At 34.4% G+C, this 25420-nt stretch overlaps 2 protein-coding genes and 1 pseudogene across 3 annotated transcripts; 2 read left to right on the top strand and 1 right to left on the bottom strand.

Annotated features, from left to right (window-relative positions):
- Positions 1 to 5272: 5272 nt before the first annotated feature.
- Positions 5273 to 10705, top strand: LOC121254722 (annotated as a pseudogene).
- A 272-nt stretch (positions 10706 to 10977) lies between these two features.
- LOC121254718 (2,3-bisphosphoglycerate-dependent phosphoglycerate mutase 1-like) lies at positions 10978 to 15503 on the bottom strand. 2 transcript variants are annotated; one of them, XM_041154862.1, is made up of 9 exons: positions 15168 to 15503; positions 14065 to 14336; positions 13542 to 13765; positions 13085 to 13203; positions 12838 to 12994; positions 12619 to 12720; positions 12404 to 12523; positions 11355 to 11415; positions 10978 to 11279 (listed from the first exon to the last, which is right to left on the bottom strand). In XM_041154862.1, exons 2-8 carry the CDS (start codon positions 14333 to 14335, stop codon positions 11371 to 11373), a joined length of 1038 nt encoding a protein of 345 aa, XP_041010796.1. In that variant the 5' UTR covers position 14336; positions 15168 to 15503; the 3' UTR covers positions 10978 to 11279; positions 11355 to 11370. The 2 variants fall into 2 exon arrangements, with proteins under 2 accessions (XP_041010796.1, XP_041010797.1); XM_041154863.1 differs by having other exon boundaries at positions 15048 to 15172.
- An 8540-nt stretch (positions 15504 to 24043) lies between these two features.
- Positions 24044 to 25031, top strand: LOC121254724. The gene is made up of 2 exons (XM_041154867.1): positions 24044 to 24057; positions 24140 to 25031. Exon 2 carries the CDS (start codon positions 24152 to 24154, stop codon positions 24986 to 24988), a length of 837 nt encoding a protein of 278 aa, XP_041010801.1. The 5' UTR covers positions 24044 to 24057; positions 24140 to 24151; the 3' UTR covers positions 24989 to 25031.
- Positions 25032 to 25420: the final 389 nt, after the last annotated feature.

The raw sequence follows: 25420 nt of genomic DNA, 5'->3' as shown, positions 1-25420 counted from the left end.
TTGATGTCACAAACAATCATTCCTGCAATAGACCATGATTCCTCTTCCTTTGTTATATTTGGAACTATTTGTTGAGAATCACCCTCTAGAATGATTTGGCTAATGCTCAGTTCTAGACCAAAGATGGTAGCTTCAAGTGCACCAATTGCTTTAGCAAGCAGAGGGTCAGGAAATAGGGGTCGATTCATCCTCATTGTGGCTATTACTTTTCCATTCCAATCTCGAACTCTGATTCCAATACCAATTTTGCAATGAGTCTTGCCAACTGCAGCATCCTAGTTTATCTTAAAAGAGTTCATGGGAGAAGGGTCCTATCTTTGTTCTATAGAACTAGAGGTGTCTGGCTAGCTTGCTTTATTTGTATGTAAGGCCTTAAGGCCTTCATTTCCTGCAAAACCTCTTGTGACTGTTTTACTACTACATTAGGATGTTTGAATTCTGCTTGAAAATCAAAGGCATTTCTTCTCTGCCACACTTTTCTGAAAACCATAGCTATTTCCTCCGTAACTTATTTTTCAAAAATAGTTCACATATCTTGTATCAAATCCATAAAAGTCTTTTTGGAGAGAGAAATTTTTGGATTTTTTTGGAACATTGGCCCCAGATATCTTGTGCTGCAGGACAAATCCACAAAGCATGAACTACTAATTCCTCCCCCTCTAGACAAATAGGATAGTTTGAACTATCCACTACCTTCGTTTTAAACAGGTTCAAGTTAATGGGAAGACCTTTTCAACAAACTCTACATAAGATTATTTTATCTGTTGGGATATATGAAGCTTCCACATGTCTTACCAAACTTGCCTACTGCTAATTCTGTTTGAGGTCTGACCCTTTGACTGTTTTTGCAAATCTTTATAAAAATGATAAGAATTCCTTACTGTGGATTGACTATTTGCATATCCATTCCAAATCAACTTATCAGGACTATTGCTACATCTTATAGGTAATTTTTTTTTTATGATGTCAGCTTCCTCCCTCAAGAAAATTCTTTCAATAAGAGATGTTCTCCATTGCTTTGTATTAGGATCAATTTGTTCTTGCACTTTAGCATTTCCATCCAACACCTTAACTGCACTATGGATTCTAAATGAAGATGATTTTGGAATCCACTTGTCTTTCTAGATGTGAACCTCTTTGCCATTTTCTATTTTCCAGATTGTACCTTTATCCAGTAACGATCCTGCTATAATGATACTTCTCCAAATAAAAGAGGGTATGCTGCCAATTTTAGCTTGGAAAAAGTTAACATTTGGAAAATATTTCAGCTTTAACACTTGAGATGCTAATGACTAAGTGTACTAAATCAATCGCTAGCCTTGCTTAGCTAGCATGACCAAATTGAAGCTTTCCAAGTCTCTAAATCCCATCCCTCTAGCTAATTTGGCATTTTCCATTGTGTTCCAGGAAATCCAATGAATTTTCCTCTCTTGTTCCTATTGTCCCCACCAATAATTTTGCATAACTCTATTAATATTTTTGAAGAGGCTGCAAGAGAGTTTAAAGACTTCCATGCTATATGTAGGTAGAGCTTTCACCACTGACTTAAGGATAATTTCTTTGTCTGCCTGAGGGAGGGTCTTCACTTTATTGCTACTGATCTTATGCCTTACTTTGTCTAGAATACTTTAGAACGATTTGGATCGAGACCTTCCAACAAGTGTTGGAAATCCAAGATACTTCTCATTAGACAAAGTAGGTTTGACTCCTACAATGCTCATAATAATATCTTGTGCTTCTCTCGAGGTGTTTCTACTGAACTGAATGGAAGCCTTCTCCTTATTCAACCTTTGACCAGATGCCTTTTCATACATGCTTAGCATATGAATCAATATGCTTCATTCTAAAGAATTAGCTCTACAAAAAAGTAAGTTGTCATCTGCAAATAAGAGGTGATTGATGTGTAGCTTGCCTCGAACAATTGGAACACCTATGATAAACCCTGGCATTTCAGCATGGTTCAACATAGAACTCAAAGCTTCAACACATAAGATGAATAGGTAAGGTGATAAATGGTCACCTTGCCTAATTCCACTTGATGGCTTGAACACTTGTTGAGGAATCCCATTAATTAGAATAGAATATGTTACAGAATCAATGCATTTCATTACTAGATTAACCCATCTTTAAGCAAAACCCAACTTCCTTGTAAATACTCTGAGAAATTCCTACTCTATTCGATCATATGCCTTACTCATATTGAGTTTCAAGGCCACATGTCCAAATTTTCTTGATAGTTTGCTATTCATAGTATGCATAGCTTCAAAAGCTACAACAATATTGTCAAGTATTAATCTGTCAATCGCTAAAGCAGATTGAGTAGGGGAGATAATCTCTGGAAGAATTTTTTTTCAGACTACTAGCAAGAGTTTTGAAATTATCTTATAAAGGACATTACATAGGCTTATAGTATGAAATTAGATGCTTTGGAGGGAGATTTTATCTTGAGGATCAAAGCAATATGAGTTTCATTTATCTTAGTTACCAGACCATTTGAGTAAAGCACATACAAAACAACATTACTAACATTTTTACCAATTGAGCTCCAGTGGTTCTGATAGAAGGTAGGTGGAAAACCATGTGGTCTTGGGGAGCTTAGTTAGTGCAGCTGAAAAATTGCCTCCTCAAGTTCCTTAGTAGGGAACTTCTTGATAAGGTTGTTGTTCATATCAGCAGTCACTCTAACATTCAAGAAACTCAAGCAGCCTTCAATGCCCCTTATGGTTGAGATGTGGAAAAGAGTTATTGGAAATGTTTTTGAAACCTTGCACTAACAGCCTTGGGAGTTATTGCCACATTTTCTCTTTCATCTGTTATTTTGTGTATGGCAGCATTAGTTTTTCTTCTTTGGTTCGCACATTGATGGAAAACTTTATATTTTTATCACCTTCCTTTAACCACCTTTGCTTTATCCTCTATTTCCATTTAAGGTCGTCCTATTCAAGTACTAGATCAACCTCCTTTTGTAAAACTCTTATACTGCTCTCCAGATCACCTGTATTAGACTTATGGAATTTTGATATCTAGTTGAGTTTAGAGTTTATAAGCCTTTTAGAATTACCAAAACTCTCTTTACACCATGCCTTCAATCTTGCTTTGCATCTTAGTAGACCTTTTGTTGTCATCTTTAATTTATCAACTGCAAACATAGGCTTATTCCAAACTTTCTCAACTAGCAGATGACACTCCTCTCTTTGAGCCCAATTAGTTTCATATCTAAATGATCTTTCTCCTTCTCCTGCATACTGCATACTAGAAGCCATCATGATAACAATAGGTCTATGATCTGAGCTTTGAGTTGCTAATATTTCAGTCTTCCATTTGGCTGTATGGTCTCATAGCTGCCCCACACTTCTCACTTTGATGCAAAATTTTGTTGAAATCTCCCATGAAAATCCAAGCCATTTCATTTGCTGGTTTTAAAACTCTAAAGCATTAAAACATTTTGGTATCTATTAAATTTTTTTAAAGATTCTCATATATTATTTATAACTTGGAATTAGTCCAACAATCTTTAATTTCTAATTTCATTGTAAACAAATATATTATTACAGTTTGAACATATAAACCTCTCACAATCATTTAAAAAAATAAAATAAAACACGCCTTATTTGAAAAAATAAAAATATGGCATACCTAAAACTCATATGGAAGTACTCATTTTTTCAAGTTAGATTTTAACTGTTTTTCAAAAATACTCAAAAGACTTGCATACTGTGTGACTATCTAAAATTACTCTTCAAATAATCTTGCAATTACCATTCAATTAATATTACGATCTGTCTAAATTCAAAACCCGTCAAAGGTGGCTCAAATGAAATCGCGCAAAGATCCGAGCCCATCTATTTACTCTCATCTTTTTTATCCATTCACATGAGTGGGTGTGTTATAAAGCTCTTTAATCTTGGACTCCAACCAATGAATAAAAGTTTAAATGTAGCATCCATGCCCCAGGCCCAGGCCCACGAATAGCCCAACAATTGAGAAGCCGAAACAGCACCGTTTGGTAAGGTTTCTTTTTTCTCTTCCTTCTCCCCCCTCCCCGACCGATTCCCCTCTTTCCCTCTATTTTCAATTTAAGACCTTTAGGGTGTGTTTGGATGTTGAAGTGAGTTGAGTTGAGTTGAGTTGTGATGATAAAATATTATTAAAATATTATTTTTTAATATTATTATTATTTTAAAATTTGAAAAAGTTGAATTGTTTATTATATTTTGTGTTGAGATTTGAAAAAGTTGTAATTATGAGTTGAGATGAGTTGAGGTGAGTTTAGTAACCAAACGCACCCTAAGAGAGAATTGCTCTCCTTACAAGTGATTTTAACAAAAAGTTATGGTATGAATTATGTGGGATTGTTGTAAGAGATTTTTATGAATAAATAATAAGAGTAATGCTACATAAAGTCGTGTAGTGCGTCATTATCCTGCAATCGTTTTGAAAAATAGTGTAATCTACTATTACAAAATTATTTTTTTTTTCTTGTGTATTCCGTTATTCATTTTTCTTAAAATGACTATGCAACACTTGTATACTCATAATATACTCATAACTGCAACTATCATTTCTAAAATAATAATAATAATCTCTTTATTCTTATGATAATTTAGGCGGCCTCTCCACATGTGCGGTGTTGAGGACACAGTCGGGTCATTAATGTACAGAAAAATTCCAATAGTTTAGTGGTTTAGGGTAGGTTAAAATGTGGCCATGTGGATGTATTTCCTACCAAAAAAATGTGTTGGTTTTGATTGTTTAGGTGTACTCTAGAGGGGTGGCTGGACCATAAAAAGGCCTATATAAACAGTGAAAAGCTAGGTGCATGCTTTTGTTTACTATGCTATACTTAATAAAAATAAAATTGATAAACAATCCTTTTATTTTTTATTTTTTAAATCTTTGTTTATTTCCCTTATTTTTCTTGAATTAATCTCCAACATTGATCTTGTATCATAGGCAGGAATGATATTATGTTAAAATTTAAGGGCCTTTAGGAATTAGTGTTGGTGATATTTTAATATATTTTCTTTTCTCACTTTTGGTTGAAAACTTTATGATAATTCATATGGTTTCCAACACGTCGGAAATCAATACTAACCTTAATAATAAATAAACAAAATTAAAATTAAAAAAAGGCGGACTGTTTGATTGAAACAAACAAATTTCAATTTTCAAGCGGACAAATCTGACTTTTAGCATTAAATACCCTCGGTCTAGTCTTTTAAGATCTACGAAATATTAAAAGAAATAATAGGATTAAAAAAATAAAATTGTTCATATGTTAAACATGTTTTTGAATCCAAAGGCAATCGCATGGGTAATTAACTACCTCAGACTCAGAGACAGACTCCGGCTTCATCTCTCTGTCATCTCCAATGAGTGGATCCGAAGTATATTCTTCCTAAATAGTCTCGACCCATCTGCTACCTTCAACTCCTTAAGGACACCCTTTTCTCGGTTGACCTGGTTTCTGCCTGCTTGCTGAGGAGCTCCGAAAGACTTGCCTTTCTGTGCGGCTTTCTGGCTCATATCCTTGAATTTCTCAGGTTAGATGCTTACTTTAGCATTCGCTTTTTGGATCTTGATATCGTGCGCCATGAATCCCCTATGCCCATTTTTTAAGTGGGTTGTTTTTATTTGCATTCAAAAGCATTAAAAAAACTGTTTCTTAAGGTTCATAGTTTGCTAAGTTGGGGGAATGATGTGTTGGTAAAATGGATACCTTTGTTTTATTTTGTTTTGGTCTCAATTAGAAACCGGAGAAATTGATTTTGATGGTTGTTGGGAGTTATTTAGGTCTGAGATTTGCTCATGCCGTTGTGGGTTATTTGAATTAAATTCAAAACGTGGGCGTCTTATGTCACATTTTTTTTTGACAAGTGGGCGGCTTATGTCACATTACATGTAGCTTTCAGATATTTCAAATTGCTAATGTAAAAGCTTCCAGCTTATATGAGCTCTTCGCCATCCAGCTGTTTATATTGGATTAAAAACATACAAGCCTTAAATTTTTGGATGGATCAAACAACTCATGTACAATGTTCTAACTTAAGCCTTCGAGGTTTGCCGGTTTGCCACAAACGCATATTTTACAAATGGGAGCGTGGGTTTCACATTCAAAGATCTAATGTCAGATTGTAAATGTTTTTTCTTCACTGACCACCCCTGAGAGATTAAATCAACCGTATTTAGTGTTAGACTGACAATGTACAGGAAGGACCGCATAATTTTGCTGGATATAAAATTAAGAATAATAAAAATGGTTTTGCTATACATCAGCCACTATTCACCCTCACACTTGACAGTTTATTTTTTTTTTTCCTTCTTCTTAGGGTGTGGGGTAGTGAATAGTGACTGATGAAAAGAATTATTCATTTGCTATAGTTGAGAAAAATTTTTGAGAGGAGTTTTATAAAGTGGTGGGACCTATTTAGAATATGTGAGGATATACAAATGTTTTAGAGAAGTTTTTATGGAGGGTGTAATAAATAATTTAATTTAATTTAGTTTTTTAATTATGGAGAGTGTGGCTACCCTGGCCACCACCAACGGCTTAGATATATTTGACGGGTGGTGATAGGCTTACTACTCTATTACTACTCATCTACTATCCAAGTATATTTCAAGTTTTTATTTATTATTATTATTATTTTTTTATCATTATCTTATAAGTATTTTTTTAATATCTTTAATCACTAAGAAAAAATTAAAAAATTACATAACTTTATTAATACTCACTTCCTTAATCATTAAGTAAAATAAAAAACTAAAAAAAAAATCAAATACAAAATGAGTAGTAGATGGGTAGTAGTAGGGTAGTAACCCTATCATTATTCATATTTGACCGTCAAAATTCCCTCTGACTTAATAGGGAGTTTTGTTTGCTAAACATCCCCCAAGTGTGACAAAATATAGAGATGGTTTTATGATGTCTATCAAAATGGTGCTAAATCAATGTTTACAGAGGATTGGAGGGGGAGGGGGATGGTAAATTGTGCTACAATGTTTTTTGAGGCTATCTAATTACACATCGTATACTTGGCATTTCTGGACTTCTGTGATGTACTGTACCTAAGTGCAAGTTGCTATGAAATTGATATGATTGGAGGGAAGTTGCAATCAACCTTAATGGTGTTTCTATTTGACCCACCAAAAGAACACGGTTGTAATCCTGTATATGTGGGATCTAGAGAAGCATTATGAGAGAATCAACAAAGTAATTTAAATGTAGTTGGATCCTGTCAATGGTAAAGTCTCAGTTGCTAATATCACCAAGTGCAGGCCGATATATTTGATCCTGTTGCATGTCGCCTAGTTTCGATCATGCAGGAATTCTGATTTTGCTTGGAGGGGTCTAGTATAATTATCCACGTTCTCAAAATTTCTGTAAAGCTAGTCGGAGCTAAAGTATTTGTACTTTTATTTTTTCCAATAAATAAGGATAGCTGTGGATTTGGAAGATATTCCCAAAATCATGCTTTTCCCATTTGTGTTCCCTCTCTCTTAGTACCAGGCTCAGTTGTTTCATTCCCCTTGAAAACTCGAGCTGGGTACTAAGTTTTATCACAAACAAGGAGTTCCTGTTGGGATGGTTATGCTCAAGATTTCTTGTGAAAAAATGTTCTTTACTTTTGTTTCATTCAATTAATAAGAGGTTATTACTTAGCACGAGGTCATTATATTGTTTTATAATGACCTCAAATTTTGTTTTTTTTGTTTTTTTTTTTTTTTCCCCTTACCAATCAAACATAGCTTTAGTGTGGATCAATTTTCTGATTATTTGATAATATTTGATATTTGTTTGATCTGAAGGTTGCCCTTTTCTGGCTGGTTGGAAAAGAAAGAAACTTAACTTTCTTAAATGCTTTCTCATTTATTTTGCTGTAACATGGGACACAGAGTCTGCTTTTTGTTACTCATCCTTGCACTTTTCATTTTGGTCACTAACCAACCGGAGAGAGTAGGTAATGACACTAAAATTCTTAAGTTCCCACTACTGACCTGCAGGTGTCTTCTTTGAAAATATGAGTGTGGGGTTAAACAAGTCTCCTTCAAATGGCTTAGAGAATCTTCTGACATCAGATGAGCAGCAGGCTAAGGTATCTGCCATGGTTCTTTAGTCGGGTTCATGAAAATGGTACTGTTATTGTGGCAAGAAACTCTTCTTAAGCCTTGATACTCTTTCATATTTGCAGATAAACGAGTTGAGGAGGTTAATAGGGCCAGTGCCAGATAAGTTGTCCGTTTATTGTTCTGATGCATCCATCTCAAGATATCTACTGGCACGTAACTGGAATGTCAAGAAAGCAAGGAAAATGCTGAAAGATTCCTTAAAATGGAGATTGGAATACAAACCAGAAGAGATACGCTGGGTACCCTTCCATTAATCTCCATTCTGTTCCTCTGAAATTTTTAAGTTAGAATCCGTGGATGGAAAATGTGCTGGACTCCACTTTTTTTTGTCTCCTTGGAATATCCTTTTTATTGAAAAGTTTATGAAATTAGGCTATGGGTAGCGATTCAAAGGCCTGATGATCTTGTCATACTGGTACATCTTTCTGTTGCCCCCTACCCGCGCCTCTCTCTTCCTTCAGGAGTTATTTTATTTATTATGTCGCGTTGCACTACTCCATGGGCCAGGTTTAAAGTTATCAACCAAAGGCCAGGTGTTTCAATGCTGGTTGAACAGGTTCAATCGACCCATACCTGTTCGGAATGCTACCCAAGGCTCCAAATCCAACTGTCACAATGTAAAAAAGTTTTAAGCTGATAAACAATCTGGAATGAATTAATCTAATGATGCTATAGTCAAACTTTATGTAAAACTAATTCGATGGTCAATGAGCAGATCACTCAAACCCTTTCAGCCTTGGGTGGGCTTGGGTTATATCTTTCCAGCTTCATGATATAACATCTTGAGAACTCATGTTGCTAAAGGTTATTGTTTTTGTTTGTGATTTAGGAGGAGGTTGCTCATGAAGCAGAGACAGGGAAAATCTACAGATCAACTTCAATTGACAAGCATGGGAGAACAGTTCTTGTCATGAGACCTAGTCGCCAGGTTTCATCTGACAATGCCTTCTGAATTCTGTGCTTTAATGTTCTGGTTATTACTTGATAATTGAAGAACATTGTAGAACTTTTGTTCTTGGTAGATGTGTTTCACAAAATAATAACTTTTTTTTTTTTTTTTTTATCGTTAAACAAATCAATTAAATTCACAAAATAATAATAAAAACATCAATGCCTTTTTTTAAATTATATGTACGCTGTAAACCATAGTTTTAATTGTGAGAACATGAATCTTTTCTTGTAAAAATATTTTATGAGTTGAGAACCCTGTGTGCTTCTGTTGGTATCGAACCAATAACAGTTCATACAAGCTAAATCCTCTAATCAATAATTGGTATGTACGGATTAAAAGCAGATATATAATTACCTGGAGGTTCAAGTAGTGGAAGAAAAGTACTTTGCCTTATGTTTCCTTGATGATGTTTTTCATGCTTATTTTGATTGCAGAACTCAAAGTCAACAAAAGGACAAATCAAGTATTTGGTCTATTGCATGGAGAATGCCATTTTAAATCTGCCACCAGACCAGGAACAGATGGTTTGGCTAATTGATTTCGAAGGTTTCAATTTGTCAAATATTTCAGTGAAGTTGACACGGGAAACTGCCCATGTTTTACAAGACCATTATCCTGAACGCCTTGGTGTGGCAATATTATACAACCCGCCTAAGTTTTTCGAGCCATTCTTTATGGTATACGTGTGGTGATATTCTTGTGTATTCTTTTTGTTGATGATTCTTTGTTGCTAATTTCCAATTTAGTAAATTATTGATCTGTCATCCTATTGTTGGTTGTTGCTTATCAATTTTTCTTTTGTTGGTTGCTAGTAGGTTCACACATAGTTCTGTGTTTTAGTTGGCTTTTGATGTTGAAAGAATGTATTAATGCAGGTGGTGAAGCCCTTTCTAGAGCCCAAAACTTACAAGAAAGTCAAGTTTGTTTACTCTGACGACCTCAACTCCAAGAAGATAATGGAGGAGTTATTTGATATGGATCAGCTTGAGTCTGCATTTGGAGGAAATGATGACACGGGGTTTAATATAAATAGATATGCAGAAAGAATGCGAGAGGATGATAAGAGGATGGCCTCTTTTTGGACAAGAGGAAATTCCCCTCGGCAGCCACACAACCAGCTCTGACAAGTGCTCCTTTGGATTCAATCAATACGGGCTCAGATTCTGATGCTTCCGATGTAGAGAAAACAGACGGTTCCCCTTCTCAAGGGTTGGAATCGGAAATTCAATTCCCAGGTCAGACTATGCCGGAGACTGATGGTAGCAAAAATGTTACCTGAGATGTATGATAGAATGGAGAAACAACAAAGGTGGAACACCACCTGATTTGAGTTAAGGACACTCAACCCTACCAAATGTCCCTTGCTGACCATTTGGCATTTTGATTAGAAACTTGAATTGTAGGAGTTTCTGTCGTTATTGGTGTCTAGATTCCCTGGATGATTTTTCCCTGCAGTGTAAAGCTTAATTAAGTTCAAAACAGCATCACATGCGACATTGTCTTCTTCTAGCATTCTCTCCTGTCTTTTGTCTTTAATTTAATCAAACCTCAGGCCACTTCCTTGAAAGGGAGGAGTAAAACTACCAACAGAATACAAGACCATTTGGCAATATTGCTTATTTATTGCATGTCGTATGAAATTCTTTACCATTGCTCTTCCTAGACATTGGTTTTGATAAGGCATGATATGTGAAAAATATAGGAGCAAGTGGTATCATGTCCCAAAAAAGAACGGAAAAATCTACACTACGATAGAAGCATTGGGAAACAGTGGAGACAGTAGAGGCGAGGTGGAATAAGTTTCTTTCCTCTTCCTCATCCTCAATGAACCAATGCAAAGAAACCCAAGATCTAGCATATAAAAAACACTGCAAGGAAGAAGAAATAAAGGCCCGTGGTGCCAAAGAAATATTCTTATTCCAGTTCTTCCAATCCCAACTAAAACTTTGGTTTCAAGGAAAAAACACAAATAAATACAAATGCAGACGTCTGTATGTCTTCCACATATCTACTTCCAAAATATAAGTATGAAACTTGATCACACATGCAAAGACTACATTAGTAGTAGACAGCTTTCTGATCCACTGATCGCAAACTGTACAGTTACATACTTCATGCAACTAGCTAGCTCTTGCGAATCAGTACTAAATCAGTTTTTTCCTCGTACTCTCTATTCATGACATCAACAGTTAAGCACCTGAAAAAGCCATTAAGAAAAACGTGAACATATTGAAGGAGACAGAGGACTGAAAAAACCAGTAATTGGGCTTACCTATCCATTGAAGATATTAATGCAACATATCATCTAACTTCTGCCTGTATAGAGCTAACCTCTGCAATAAAATTCAAGTGCAAAATAAGTGTTAGGAATTTACTCAAGCTAATTCTAGAAAATTTAATTAAAGAGACCAAGAAAAAGATGAAGTAATTTAGATGGTTCCATTATTATTTTTTAATCTTTAGGAGGGATGTGATATGTAACCTCAAAGGTCATGTCAGTGGCAAAGTGCACTCTCTCAAAGGCTATCATCGCATAGAGGTCATTCATTATCTCTGAAACTGATAAAGTCTCATTTAGTTTTACTTAAAGACGCATGTTTCAGTCGGTTATTTCATTTAACAAGCAGTTTTAATTCCAGCAAATCATTTTCTGGACTTAAGTGGCACTAATCACAAACTTTCCAGAGGATCTTACATGGGTGTTATACCAGAGCTTCTTCTAACAATAGGTTTATTTCATCAAAGGAGAAATTATTCTTCCTTTCTTCTGTTTTGTTTCTTAAGTGGGGAGGGAAAACATAGTGCGAGTATATAGTATGTAAGCATTTTTCTCTCATGCTTGCTTAAATTTTCTTGAATAAGTGAGATTTGATTTTAAGAAAAAAAAAAAAATTCAGCATGTACCCAAAGAAGCACATCTATTGCTAAATTTCAATCAGACTCATCATCACTACTTACAGTTCACATATTTTTCAGTATAAAAAGATTTTCCCATTGACAGGGAAGCCAAAGGACTTTTACATCAGAGTAACAGCAGGCCCATTTCTGCAACAAAGGTATGATTCTTCAAGGAACATTCTATAGCTTCTTAGAATCTTTGCCAGAAAAAAGTCCCAAACTAAGGCCCATCTTTTCCCCCTTTCTTCTCAACAACCAAACGAACCATAGTGGCCTTCAAAGTGGATTCTTTCTTTCTTGTTTTAGGTCAATTACTTTATAATCAGAATGGTACCATTTACCCAAATCCTCAAGCAACATATAAAATACAAATGTTTTGGTGCATAACAGATAAATGAATAAAGACAGGAAGAAGTTGCATACCCTAGTGTATGCATAAACTCCTGCCTCAGTAGGTGCTACGGGACTTCCCCTCCTTATGAATTTTCCCTCTTTGAAAATGTAAAGCATGGGTATTCCAGTAGATAGTTCTAAACTGATAACCTGTCGGGAAAGAAAGAAGAAAAAAGGAAGAGCATGATCTTTGTTTTACAACGAGTTTAAAACCGGAAATCCCCAATTGTATAAATGTATATTACCTCTTGGGAAGTTAATTTGTCAAGATACATAATGATGGACCTCAATGAATTCCCATGAGCAGCAATCATTACATTCTTTCCAGATAGAAGCTGGGGTTCAATCTGCAGCACAAGAATGGAATGTGATTACATGAACCTACAGCTCTTATTGGATTGATTTTGGATGCAGAGCATTATATTGAACAGAAACAGATAAGAGGAAAACTTAGTCATGCATACTTGATCTTTGAAATAAGCAACAGCTCTTTGAGCACACATCTCCAAACTCTCGCCATTAGGAGGAGGAATATCGTAACTCCGACGCCACTCGTGAACTTGTTCTTTCCCATATCTATCAGCTGTTTCCTGCTTATTGAGACCCTGTAGTTCCCCATACCTGAAAGAAGGAACAATTTATAATTGAAGAAAAGTCTAGAGGAAATGAGATGCAAGAGAAACAATCATTAAAGCAGAGGAGAATAATTACATTCTTTCATTCAACTGCCATGCTGCAAGGACAGGAATGGATTGCTTTTTAGTTTCTTCACTGAAAACTTGACTCCAAGCCCTTGCCTGTTCACTCTCATTATGAATAATGATGGGCACCTACAGACGGGCTGATGGTTAATAGGATGATGTATAAAAAGAGACAAGACACAACGATTCTATGGCATCAAAACGAAAACATTTCCCTGGGAAATTAAAACCTGGACCAAATGCAAGGAACACTATTTTGTCCCCTGGAGGAGGACGAGAGAGAAGGGGGGCTGGTGTGTTATAGAAGCAGATTCAAAATTCACTCATCCTAAAATTTACTGGCTGATGACCAGTGATGAAAGTCCAATTCAACTCTATGTCGGCATCAGGTACCAAATTTCATTCATAAGTGTCAAATCTTGTTGTATTTGAAGTTTGAACACCTAAAAGATATTTTCCAGAATCACCTTACGACGACGGTGCTGGGTCATTGCAAGCATGGCAGTCATCTGTGCACGAATCAGTGCAGAAGTATAGATCATGTCGACAGGTATGTTGCTGATTCTCTTGCCAGCTTCAATTGCCTCTTCCACACCCTTCTTAGTTAGTGGCACATCCACACAACCCGTGAACAAATTCTTCTCATTCCATAATGACTCACCATGCCGAATCAGAATCAAAGCAGCTTCATCTGCATGAAAAACCAGAAGAGAAGTCAGAAAATTCAATAAAAGGGACAATATCTGGCTCCGAATCAGGAGAACAGATTTAATTAAAAGGACCAACTTTGTTATAAATTCAAAACTGGAAAAATACTTGCAGAAAGTATTCCGGTAATTACTTATAAAAAAGAAAAAAAATCTTTTTAATTAAACCCAAGGGGACTAAGGCTATTTAAGACGATACTGACTTAGTCAAGAGAACCATCGTTAATCCTTGATTACTCTTCCTGATTGTGTATCAAAGCCAGATTCAATATAACAGGCTTACTTGATTTTTTCTGAGAGCTACTGGCGTTGCTTTTTGCAGGGGACAGAACTGGTTCAAACACTGAAGTTTGAGATGTTGAGGCTTGAACAACACCAATCTTCCTCTGGACAGAGCGATAGCATCCTCTTTTTGACAGGCCAATTTCAACCTTGAAACCCTTAGAAATCAATCTCATATAATTGTCCCCTTGCTCATGATGAAGACCGGAATTGTTAAAATGTCCATGAGACTGAAGAGTCCCAATGGCCTGGTGAAACACTGAGGCAGCCATTCTGAAAATCAAAATATACCAATTAACTATGTATGGATGCCAATTCCACATATGGGTTCCTTCCATTTTGGAACATAACAAAGCATAAAGTTGGCAGCACATACTTCATCTCGACCAACAAACTATAAAAGGAATGACATCAAATATAAATTCTCTTTTTTTGCTCATGGAACAAAAGAATATGGTGCATATATTCCCATATTAAAAAAGAAGAGAAAATAACCAAATCTTGATCATATCTAAATCATCACTGTACAATGATCTTATGCATACTAAATCATCACTGTACAAGGATTTGATAGAGCGCCCCAAAGTTAAACTTACAAATGCGAGATAACAAGCTCAGGAAGCATGTTTCAACTATTCAGGTTCTTAATCCCAAAAAAAAAAAAAACAACAGAAAACCAGATATGACTAACAAATTTATTTATTTTTGACAGGTACGACTAACAAATTTATCAGAAAATAAAAGCCTTATATCCATGACACCAATCAGAACGAATTACCGATTATTAAAAAAAAAAAAAAAAAAAAAACTCTACACACCAACAAAGCAAGGATGAGAACGAGCAACCCAACGCTCTCAAGCTTGAATCAGCAATATACCCTTATGGATTCCTAAGAAATCCTAAATTAAACCAGACCAAGCATCAAACACGAAAATCTGCCATATAAAATCACATCATAAGAATCACAAACACAAAGAACGTACCCTCCGCAAATATTGAAGAAACAACACAACGACCCAGAAACCAAAATGCCAAGAAGCAACAAATAAAATATAGAAAATAAAACACCTTGATGATTAATAAAACGGGTACGCGAGTATGACCTGGGTTATATAGGAGCAAGCGAAGAAACCGAGGAAGAGAAAAGTGCAAATAAGGTGGTGGGCAAGAGTTTATTACGAGAAACTCTGGCGGAGAAGACGACCAGAACAAAGCTACACGTCCTTTTCAACGAAAATATTGAGACCGAAAGATAGTTATTCTTAGCAATACACAACACCAATACGTATATATAATGGAGAAATTTAGATCTTTGTTGTCTTTCAGATGCGGTTTATAGGAGGAACAGTACGACGACAAGTAGCCTTTTCCCTCCCGCAGTTTGCACTTTTGTTGAAACAGACAATTTTTGGGGGGCGGAGTTGGAGAGTTTATTCTTTGTAATATACGATAGTTCTCTTCTCCTCTCTTTTGTTTTGTTATTTTTTTTTTTAAATGTGTTACAGTAATTATCTGTTTTGTTATTTATTTATTTTAAATATGTTACTGTTATTATCTATCATCATCTGTTTTCTTTCTAAGTGATAAAGAACTTATAGTAAAAAAAAAAAAAAGTGATAAAGAACTTTACTTGCCTCATAATATTAATTTTAAAATAATGGTATATTTACAACTCTTTTATAATTTTTTTTTCTAATAATCAATAAAATCATGTCATTATATTAAAAATAAATTTTAATATTACAAAACTACACTCTATTTCACGTAGAGTTGTAACCTAATTGTAAAACAGTTGGGTAGTGCTATTATGCCACTCAACTTTATCTATTTGGTGTGTTCTTAGTGAAAATTATATATATTTTTTTGCCTTTTCTTTTAAATATTTTTTAAAAATAAAAAAATATTAATATAATAATAATCACTTTCTTAACTATTAAATAAAAAAAAATTAAAATAAAACTAAGAGGGCAAACTTAGATAGCATAATATCATTTTCCTTGCTCTTATTACCATCATTATCGTTGCCTCATTTTTTGACATCGCATTTTCAGATGATATAATAATTCTTAAAAAAATATGGATCCAGTCTGTTGATTTTGGCTCTAATAATATATAGACATATTGATATATTACTCTTAAAACAACCGCATTCAGTTCTTGTAATTGGCCGAGAGGATCCAGAGGGGTGTACATTTAAGCCGCTAACCCAACCCGGCCCGGGAATTCCGAATTACCCGACCCGAATTATCCGGGATCCTGGTTAACTTTTCTTGATGTAAAAAGGGTTGGGTCTTGAGGATTAAAAATGGAGGGATGGTTAAAAATTTAATAATATTTAATTTAGTAGAAAGATGAATGGTGCGTAACGATTGACTGATTGTGATTTTAACCTCAATTTAATTAAAAACTATTTTCTTAATGCCAATATGTCAAAATATCAAAGACGACGACTTTGGCAAATCTGAAGTTACCTTGGCGACAAAATGATGCTAGGAAAAGAGCAATACACTTCAAATGTTAAAAAAATATGTTATATTTTTAATAGTAAGTTTTATACTGGAGTAATGCTAATTAGGTATAGTTTTAGAGTATGTAAGTCCTCTGCATGCATTCTATTTTGTTTGTATGAAAAATGCTATTTTTCTAAGCTTTTCGCCAATTTTAAAAAAGAATTTTTTTTCTCATCAGTTACTATTCAGCATTCTATATTCTATAAAAAATAATTATATATTATATAAAAAAATACTTCATATCTTATGAAAAAGTTATAAGTGCGAAGTGCGAGAGTGAATAATAACTAACTCATATAAAATTCTTTAAAAAAATAAAGACCAGCATTCTCCCAATTTCTGAACAAACCAAACAAAGCGACCCTTCAAAGTCTGCAAAGAACGCCACCTAACTGAGTCAGCAGACAGCATCCTTTCTTGTTGGTTTATGGAGGGTTTGATATAAAACGTGCTCATGTCATGAAGTAGAAATTCTTCGAAGACCAATATGCAAACGGCTCCCCCACCTAACTCTCCCTTGCCTTATGACCTCCGAAAGGTCATTTCATTGTGCTGGTTTCTTCAGGAATATGCTCTCAGATTGTTCTTTCCTTCTCCTCTTGACATTTCTAAAACATTTCATGAATCATTTTTTCTTAAATTGGGTATAACTTTTATTTTCTACGGTGTGAGATAGCTCAATTATCGGAGTTTATTTGTACCCCAGAACGAAAACTTCCTTGAAAAAATGAAAAAAAATAAATACACTCCACACTATCGTATTGTTCATTTAATTTTATAAACTGACATAATTTTATTTGATCTGTTAGGTCTACTTTATAATAAAAATAATTTTATAATTTGACGAGACGAACAACATCAAATCACATTATTTTATGAGATTATTTTTATATAATTTTTTTGTGACTAGAGTATTTTACTTTAATATTTTATCAAATGACCTTGGTCATAACAGTAGTTTACAAAAAGGAATGGATATTTCCATTCAGTTTACGAGTAGGCAGCAAAAGCTCCAGCGAGTCAGGCCCAGGCTGACTAAGATGGGCTTAAGATTGTTGACAGCAATCCATAAAGCCTACTACTGCTTCATCAGCATCTTCATTTATGGATTGAGTCCATGAACATTAGATTTACTATGGAACGAATAAGCAACACACACGACCATGACAAGAGGCATCCAACCCATAAAGAGACTTTTGAATGTGACTGAATCCGATTTACACACGCACCTTAGGTTAACAAATTAAAGATTAAACAAGCCAATGTAGGCCGAATATAATATATATATATATATTGCTACAGTTGTAAAGAGAAATTTATAATATAATGTAGCACATCAAGTCATATTAATCTATAAATTTATTTTTATAAAATCCCTCGTCATATATGAATAGTTTGTACAAGAATACTTGTTAATCATTTTTTGAAAGGACATAAAATGAAAGGCAGTTCATGTGGTTTCGCATATTCAAACTTTTGAAATGCTTGCAAGTGGTCTGTTGGTGCTAGTAATTAATTCCTCTAATAAAATACTTTCTTTTTCCTAATTAGTGTTGGGCATATTTTCTACAAAGCCCAAGCCCAGAAAAGGCCCATAAAAAAAGTGATCAAGGCAAGAGAATCTTCTAATTTAAAGATTGTGCAGAGTTCGAGTCAATTTGGGTCAACCTGAATATAACACGCCATTAATCGGGTTAGATTTTTTAATTTCTTTCTTAACTTCTCATATTTAATAAGGTGAAACAATCAGTACTCAACTCAGAGAAAAAGATAAACAACAAAAGGCCATTTCTCATTTCTCACATGGGAAATGATAAAATATGCATGGTCCTATTTCATAAATCAAAGAAAAAATATATAAAACAATTTGACGAGATAGAGTTTCAAATAAAAATTTATGTTTTGTTGTCAATTTCAATTATGAGAACTAGTATATCTATAGAGATTAAAAAAAATACCTCATAAAATGATGTGGCATAACGTGGTACATCAAATTTACTTTATAATAAATAAAACTTTATAATTTAAAGTACCACATCGCTTTGTGAGGTAGTTTTTAGTAAATCTCTTTATGAATTAATTATTTCCCTTCAATTATTTATTAATTAATAAGTGCTAATGTAGAATTAAGATATTTATTTCCATATATTGTAACAACTTAAAGTTGGAGAATGTATATAAGAGCATGAGGACTGACTCAAAAAAGTAGATTAACCGACACATAGGGGTGTAACCGGTCCGATCCGGTCCGATTTTTGACAAAATTTAAGACCGAACCAGTATGTACCTGTTTGTATTTCTCAAAACCGATTACGCACCGATTACCCTCCTAAACCGGTATCTTCAGTTTTACCGGTTTTCGATCCGGTCCCGTTTTCCGGTTTTTTAAAATGTAAGTTTATCATTAAAAATAAAAATCTGTTAATAAAAAAAACTGCTTCAAAAAATCTATTCCTATTACAAAATCTGCACTACTAAAAAAATCTGTTTTAGTAAAAAAATCTGTTTTAGTAAAAAAAATTAGTATTAGTTATAAACTTATATATTAGTATAGCTATATAATATATTAGACTATATAATAGTATTAATATTATACTATTAGTATAGTTATATATTAGTATTAGTCATAAACTTATATAGTAGTATAGCTATATAATATAATATAATTTAATATATATATTTTATGTTTAAAGTATATGATCAATTAAATTTTCATCTTCAAGATTAAACTTTTATTTTATAAATTATAATAACATTATCTTATATATAATTATATTAATAACATATGATCAAACAAATTACAAATATTCATATTTAAAATTAACATTTTATGTTATAATTTATAATTTATAATATGAAATTATTTCATATATAATATATAATTATATATAAAAATTTCATATATAATTATATATTATATATAAAAACTTATATATCAAATATTAATTTTTATATTTTTTCCCCCAACCGGTTCGGTCCGGTCCGGTTTCAGAAATTCAGCTACAGACACAAACTCAGCTAACTTGTACTCAAATGACTTGTTTTGTTATTCGAGTCAGGTTAGAGAATTAGAGATGGCTCCTTCATGCACTACAATATAACATAGTTTTTGCAGCTGAATTTTTTCCCACATTGTATGCATTAGACGCAAAAAGCATGTGAAGTCCATTTTCTTATGGCGACCAATATAATGACGCTATAGATGTACTTTTGTGGCAAAAATGGAGATGCAGCTTAACTTTTGACTGCCAATTTTTTTTTAAGGCGGGGTTTGTGCTTATTACGACGATGTTTAGGCGACGCAACAAAATCCGTTATTTGCGGTGGTTTCTTCTCTGACGAAATCGATTTTGGACGCAATGGTGTGATTTGGGCCATTTTTTGGAGAAGAGGAGGATGGATGGAGAAAGAAGGGAAGGAGATGGAGAAGGAGAAATGAGAAGGAGGCTTCCTCTCCTCTCCTCCTCCTTCCTCCTCCAGCGATTTAGAGGATTTTTGAGAGAGTTTGAGAGAGAGAGTGTCGGCACCTCTTGTTTGATACTACAAATATATTGTAACATAATTATTAACAATACTTCTACTAGTATAGTATTAATGAACATAATTTATAAACTTTTGTATAAGGATATGCTATATAGCCCTTATATCTTAAAAGTCACTATAGGCAGATGAACATGAATGAACAGTGTCTTTGTTTGACATTTCTTTCTTCCACTTATGTCCCTCAGTGTTCGGTCCTATTACAGTTTTGTTATTTGTTTTCCACAATTTCCTCTTCACCAAAACCACATCATTCTTGCGGCCAGAACCCCACGTGAAATCAATTATCTTCCTCACAGCAACCTAAGCACAACCTCACCGTAAATCATTACAAAATCACAACAGCCATTGCCAATGCTCGGTGGAGTAGGAGTTGACCTCCCAAGTCTTCAAGACCACCACAATCAACCCAAAAATATAGATGAAGATGTTATGCAATGCCCTCTCTCTCTGAAAAAGGTAACGCTCGGCAGCTTTACCTTTTTTTTTTTTTTGTTCTCACAGTCTTTTTACTTTCCTGTTTTTCTCTTAATTCCCTCTCATTTTTTGTTTCTTCTTCTCTCTGAAAGTAACATTTTCTCTCTTCTTCTTCTCTTTGTCTCTCTCTTCGTTGGGTCTTCTCTCTGTCTACATCGTCTTCCTTCTTCAAGTTTGTTTTCTGCGTCGTTGATTTTTTTTCATGCCGTTGCACCTGGTTTGAGGATTTTAGATGGGTTTTTGGTCTCCAGATTTCTTAACAACATAGATGGATTTTTTTTTTCTTTTTTGCTTTGCATGCAGCGGTAGATATCCAAGATTTGATCTTCTCTTTGTATTTGTCTATGCCTCTTCACTCTTCTGGTTTTTTTTTTTTTTTCCTTCCATTTTTTGTTTTTGCTATGGAGGGTTAAAACCCTAAGTTTTTTTTTTTTTTTTTTTTTTTTTTCTTTTTTTTTCCTCTCTTCTCCCTCCTTTCTCCTTTGTGCCGTAGCCCAACCCGAGCCCTCTCTCCCTCTTTGCAACTGATGTTGCAGTCAACAAACTTTGCACCACGCCGAGTCACCCAGCTCTTCACCACGCTTGCATTATGCTGCCTACTATTTATTTTATTAAGAATTCGAAGATATCTGTATACATATGGACTTCACAAATAGGATATTCATAGTAACTAGGGTGAATTTATACTTTCTGAAAACTAGCAGCTCTTCCTTTTGATTATCCAAGGCTTTAGTAAATTGCTTATTGCCATTGGACTATTTGTATTAATGGGTTATTTTGGTCGAAAACTTTGCCAATAGGTATCATCCGAAAGTGATTCATGCTTTCTATGTATTAACTAATACAAGAAATCTCTTTGTAATGAGGAGAGTGGAGGTGTGTGAATTTATTTTCTTACAAGTAGGCCACCATTTTTAACCTCACGGGCCTTGCATTATGCATGTCATAAATAGTGTAGCATCAAAAGCATCATGGTTGGATATAAAAAGGAAAAAAAGAAAAACATCACGTCAACTAATAATTCATTTATCACAAAATCCATTGGAAATGTTTTTGTGCTATGAATAGTAGAACCGTTTGGATTCCATGGCAAGGTTTAAATGTCTAATGGTCGTGCTTTACTTTTCTAAAAAATGTATGATAATTTTGAAACGAAAGAGTCTATGTAAAGTTTATGGATTAGGTGTCCTTAGAAAAGAAGGGGGAAAAGACCGTAAATAAAAACCGTTGAAAGAATTCAACTAGAAATCTAATTTCCCATGCTTTTATAGGTTAACCGCCAAGCTACCCTCATTAAGTAAGACTGTTGGTCTTGCTAAAGAGAAGAGTCTTTAAGCTACCTAAACAAAGATAGCCTAAAGCAGAGCAAACAAAAAAGGAAATAATATTTTATGACAAATCACGTTTTTCTTCATTTTATTGTTGTTGAATTATTGCTTTGATTAACTTTTATTTTTAATGATACATGTTTATTTTGACGAGATAGAGAATCGTTTAGTAAGGTTGAAGGTGAATTTATATAGCCTGCTCTCCAGTCAAAACGAAAAAAAAAAAAAAAATGAATGCTTATTATTGCCGGGGAAGTGAACATGTGAATATATGTTGTCATGTGGTTCTTGGAATTTAGGAATTATATCTATTCTATAAATTTTTGCAATACTAAGAACCAAAGGTAATTGTTTTTGAAGGAGCTATATTCCTTACGGTTGAGTTCAAGTTGATTTTCTTTTGGGTACACTTAGAGGCACAGTAAACCTATACCAAGCAGTATATACTTATATTTTCTTTTTGGTAAGAGAAATTGTCTCAATTTGCTTTGTGGATGCTAAATTTCATTTAAGTGCATTCAATTGTGTGTGCATCATGTTGTACAATATGGAAGAAACATTTCTTGCAGAATGTTTAACTTAAAAAAGTATCTTGTTGCTAATTATCACCACAGATATTGCGAGTGGAAGGCTCAGGCAGGCAACATGTGTTACTTCATTTGATTGGAGCTGCAGTGGAATTTGCAAGTCTGTTGAGAGGATCAAGGAGGTTCACCAGCGGTGTGGAGAAAGTGAGAATATATATACTTTGTGGAATGCAGAGTTATAATAACAGATGATAGTTCTTCCAAACTCAAGACGAAGCAAATGCATGCCATGAGTCTTTTCAGAAAATGTTTGCTAGTACTAGAAGATGCAAATGAAATGGACAGATACCCAATAGCAAAACTCTGCGTTTGGTTGCAAGACTTAGTTGAGCTCAGTCTAATTTTAAACTGACTTTAACATCCAAACACCCAACTCTTAAATTATTAAACTCATCTCAACACAAAACTTCTTACACATGGGACCTACAATCTTTTTCAACGTAACACATCTTTATACGAGACTCACAACTTTTTCTAATTTTTCATAAACATTATTAAATTCATCTTAACATTCAAACACACTTTAAACTCAATTTAGATGAGTCTCACATAACTTCATTCACTACTCAACTCACTACTATTCATAAAAAATTAAGTTCAGCTGAGCTCAACTCAATATCTAAACACAGTCTAAAAGAGAATGTACGTTCTTTAATTGTGTGGAGGGCAATTTTGTAAGCTGTTTGCCATGGCCGGCGATGTAGTTCCATAATAAGTACCTATTTGGGTTAGCATCTGCTGCCTGTCTCTAAATTTATTGGGGAATTTTCTGTTTGAAGTTTTGATGGCTTTTGTCCCCTTTTTAATGGCCGCAAGAAAAATGAGATCCAATCTTGCTATGCCTCTTTCCTTGACGCTGAACTGAAGATTCAAACTTTTTTAAGATGTATAATACTATAGTTGATGCATATATTACTTTATTTTTGATGTACAGTAGAGATATATGGGTAACTTATTTTATTTTAACATGTATATTATTATGATTGATGTGTATATTACTTTATTTTGATATGTATGATTGATATATATATCATTAGTTTATTTTTTCCTAGGCAAATGTGCGTTGCATGTTACTCCACCACCGTATATATATACATACATATATGCTTACCATATAAAATAATTGTATAGAGTTAATATATATTTTTCAACATATGATTAATGATGTCAGAGTTGATGGGAGAATCGCTAAAAAAAAAAAAAAACTCCACCCGACTCTGATTCCGACTCCAATCGAATTTAACATAAGAAATCCTATTTGATTTTTGCACGCACCGCCCTTCAACTAACAATGAAAGCAGAAACCCTCAAGGAATATGAGGGATTGCGATTACGATTAATTATGGCCAACAATATGAGTGATTGTTGTTGACCAGGACCAACGATTTGCCATAAAAATTTCTACAAGACTCATCCTGCTCATGGGGCCAAGTGGCCTATCTTTGTAGACGTAGCATTCCTCAAATTTGTGATTTACTGGCCCCTATATCTACGTTATATTAATTTCGTTTGCAACTGTGGAAAACACTCAGCCTAGCTTATCCCAAAATCCCCTCTTATCCCAAAATCCTGTGTGTGGAAAACACACGGCCTAGCTTATCCCAAAATATTCCCTCTCTCTCTCTCTCTCTCTCTCTCTCTCTCAATGGTGTTAATGGCCGCAAGAGGAAAAACGTCGACCTTCCCTTCTGGAGTCATGGTCATCAGGATTGCCGCTCTACTCCTACTCCTACTTCCTCAAACTTTTTGTGCTTTAGACTTCTACTGTATTAATCTTTCTTCCGTTCCTTCTTCATCCTGCGCCAACCACAGCATAAGATTTCCATTTCGACTAAAAGGCGAAGCCACAAATTGCAGAGCCAAAACTTATGAGCTCTCATGCGAGAACAACCATACATTGCTGTTCTACTCTGATCTTGGTGGAAAATACTACGTGCAGCAAATCAATTACGATAAGCGAACGATCCGACTGGTAGACTCGGGCATTCAGGAGGATAATTACTCCTTCATCCCTCGTTTTATTATAAACTATAGCAATTTGAGTTGGCTGCAAGGCCGGGCTATGTACTATAAATCATGGTATGGTACTACTACTACAAAGGGCGTGGCTATTGTGAACTGTGAAAAGCCAGTCAAGAGTAGTTCTACTTCCTATTTGTATTTGGAAACGTCTTCTTCAACATGCTCTAATAATAATGGATCTGCGTCTTCTTCAAACTCCTCTAGTTTATCAATATCTCAATATTCCAAAAGCTATATATATGTCAAAGTTGGCACAACGGAAGCGGGGGATGTGGAGGATTCCTGCAAAATTGAGCGAATGTTTCTGACATCATGGCCAGGACCAAATGCTGCAGACAACATTAATATTTCCTGTGCAGACCTCCGCAATGTCTTCTTATCTGGTTTTGAGCTTCGATGGCCCTTCACTTCTTACGACACTCGTGAGCAATTACTTATCCAATATTCAATTTCTAGTTAGATCTTTAATTACACGTTGATATATATCGTCATTACTTTGCTAATTTTGCATGCATATTTCTTTATTTTCTGATTTCTTCAATTTTTTTGACTCTCACAAATATTGACCAGACATGTATTTTCGCCGATTCTGATTAAATAGTACTTTTAAGACAAAACTTCTAATTAATATATATATATATATATTAATTTATGGTAGTTTAGCATTAATTATTAATATTAATGTAATATTCATGACCTGATTTTCAATTGAAGTTTCCAGTCGCTAATGTGATTTATATTTTCTTTTCTTTTTTGTCAAATTAACCAGGATTCTCCAGTACCATATAATTCCTTCTGGCTATGGGTATGCTTTCTATATCAGAAAATGGAGGATATATAGATGGATAAAATAGATGGAATTGGATTGCATGTGTTAAGCTAATGATTTCTT

This window comes from Juglans microcarpa x Juglans regia, chromosome 3D, assembly GCF_004785595.1.
Source record: "Juglans microcarpa x Juglans regia isolate MS1-56 chromosome 3D, Jm3101_v1.0, whole genome shotgun sequence".
In the NCBI taxonomy this organism is placed as follows: domain Eukaryota; kingdom Viridiplantae; phylum Streptophyta; class Magnoliopsida; order Fagales; family Juglandaceae; genus Juglans; species Juglans microcarpa x Juglans regia.
This window is presented reverse-complemented; position numbering and strand designations above follow the sequence as displayed.

Excerpts from the sequence above, each read along its gene's own strand:
- LOC121254718 (XM_041154862.1), bottom strand. The coding sequence starts at position 14,335 with ATGGCTGCCTCAGTGTTTCACCAGGCCATTGGGACTCTTCAGTCTCAT. Across the intron at positions 12,995-13,084 it reads TGGCAGTTGAATGAAAGAAT|GTATGGGGAACTACAGGGTC; the intron begins GTAATTATTCTC and ends TCCTTCTTTCAG. Across the intron at positions 12,524-12,618 it reads ACAAATTAACTTCCCAAGAG|GTTATCAGTTTAGAACTATC; the intron begins GTAATATACATT and ends CTTTCCCGACAG.
- LOC121254724 (XM_041154867.1), top strand. The coding sequence starts at position 24,152 with ATGGTGTTAATGGCCGCAAGAGGAAAAACGTCGACCTTCCCTTCTGGA.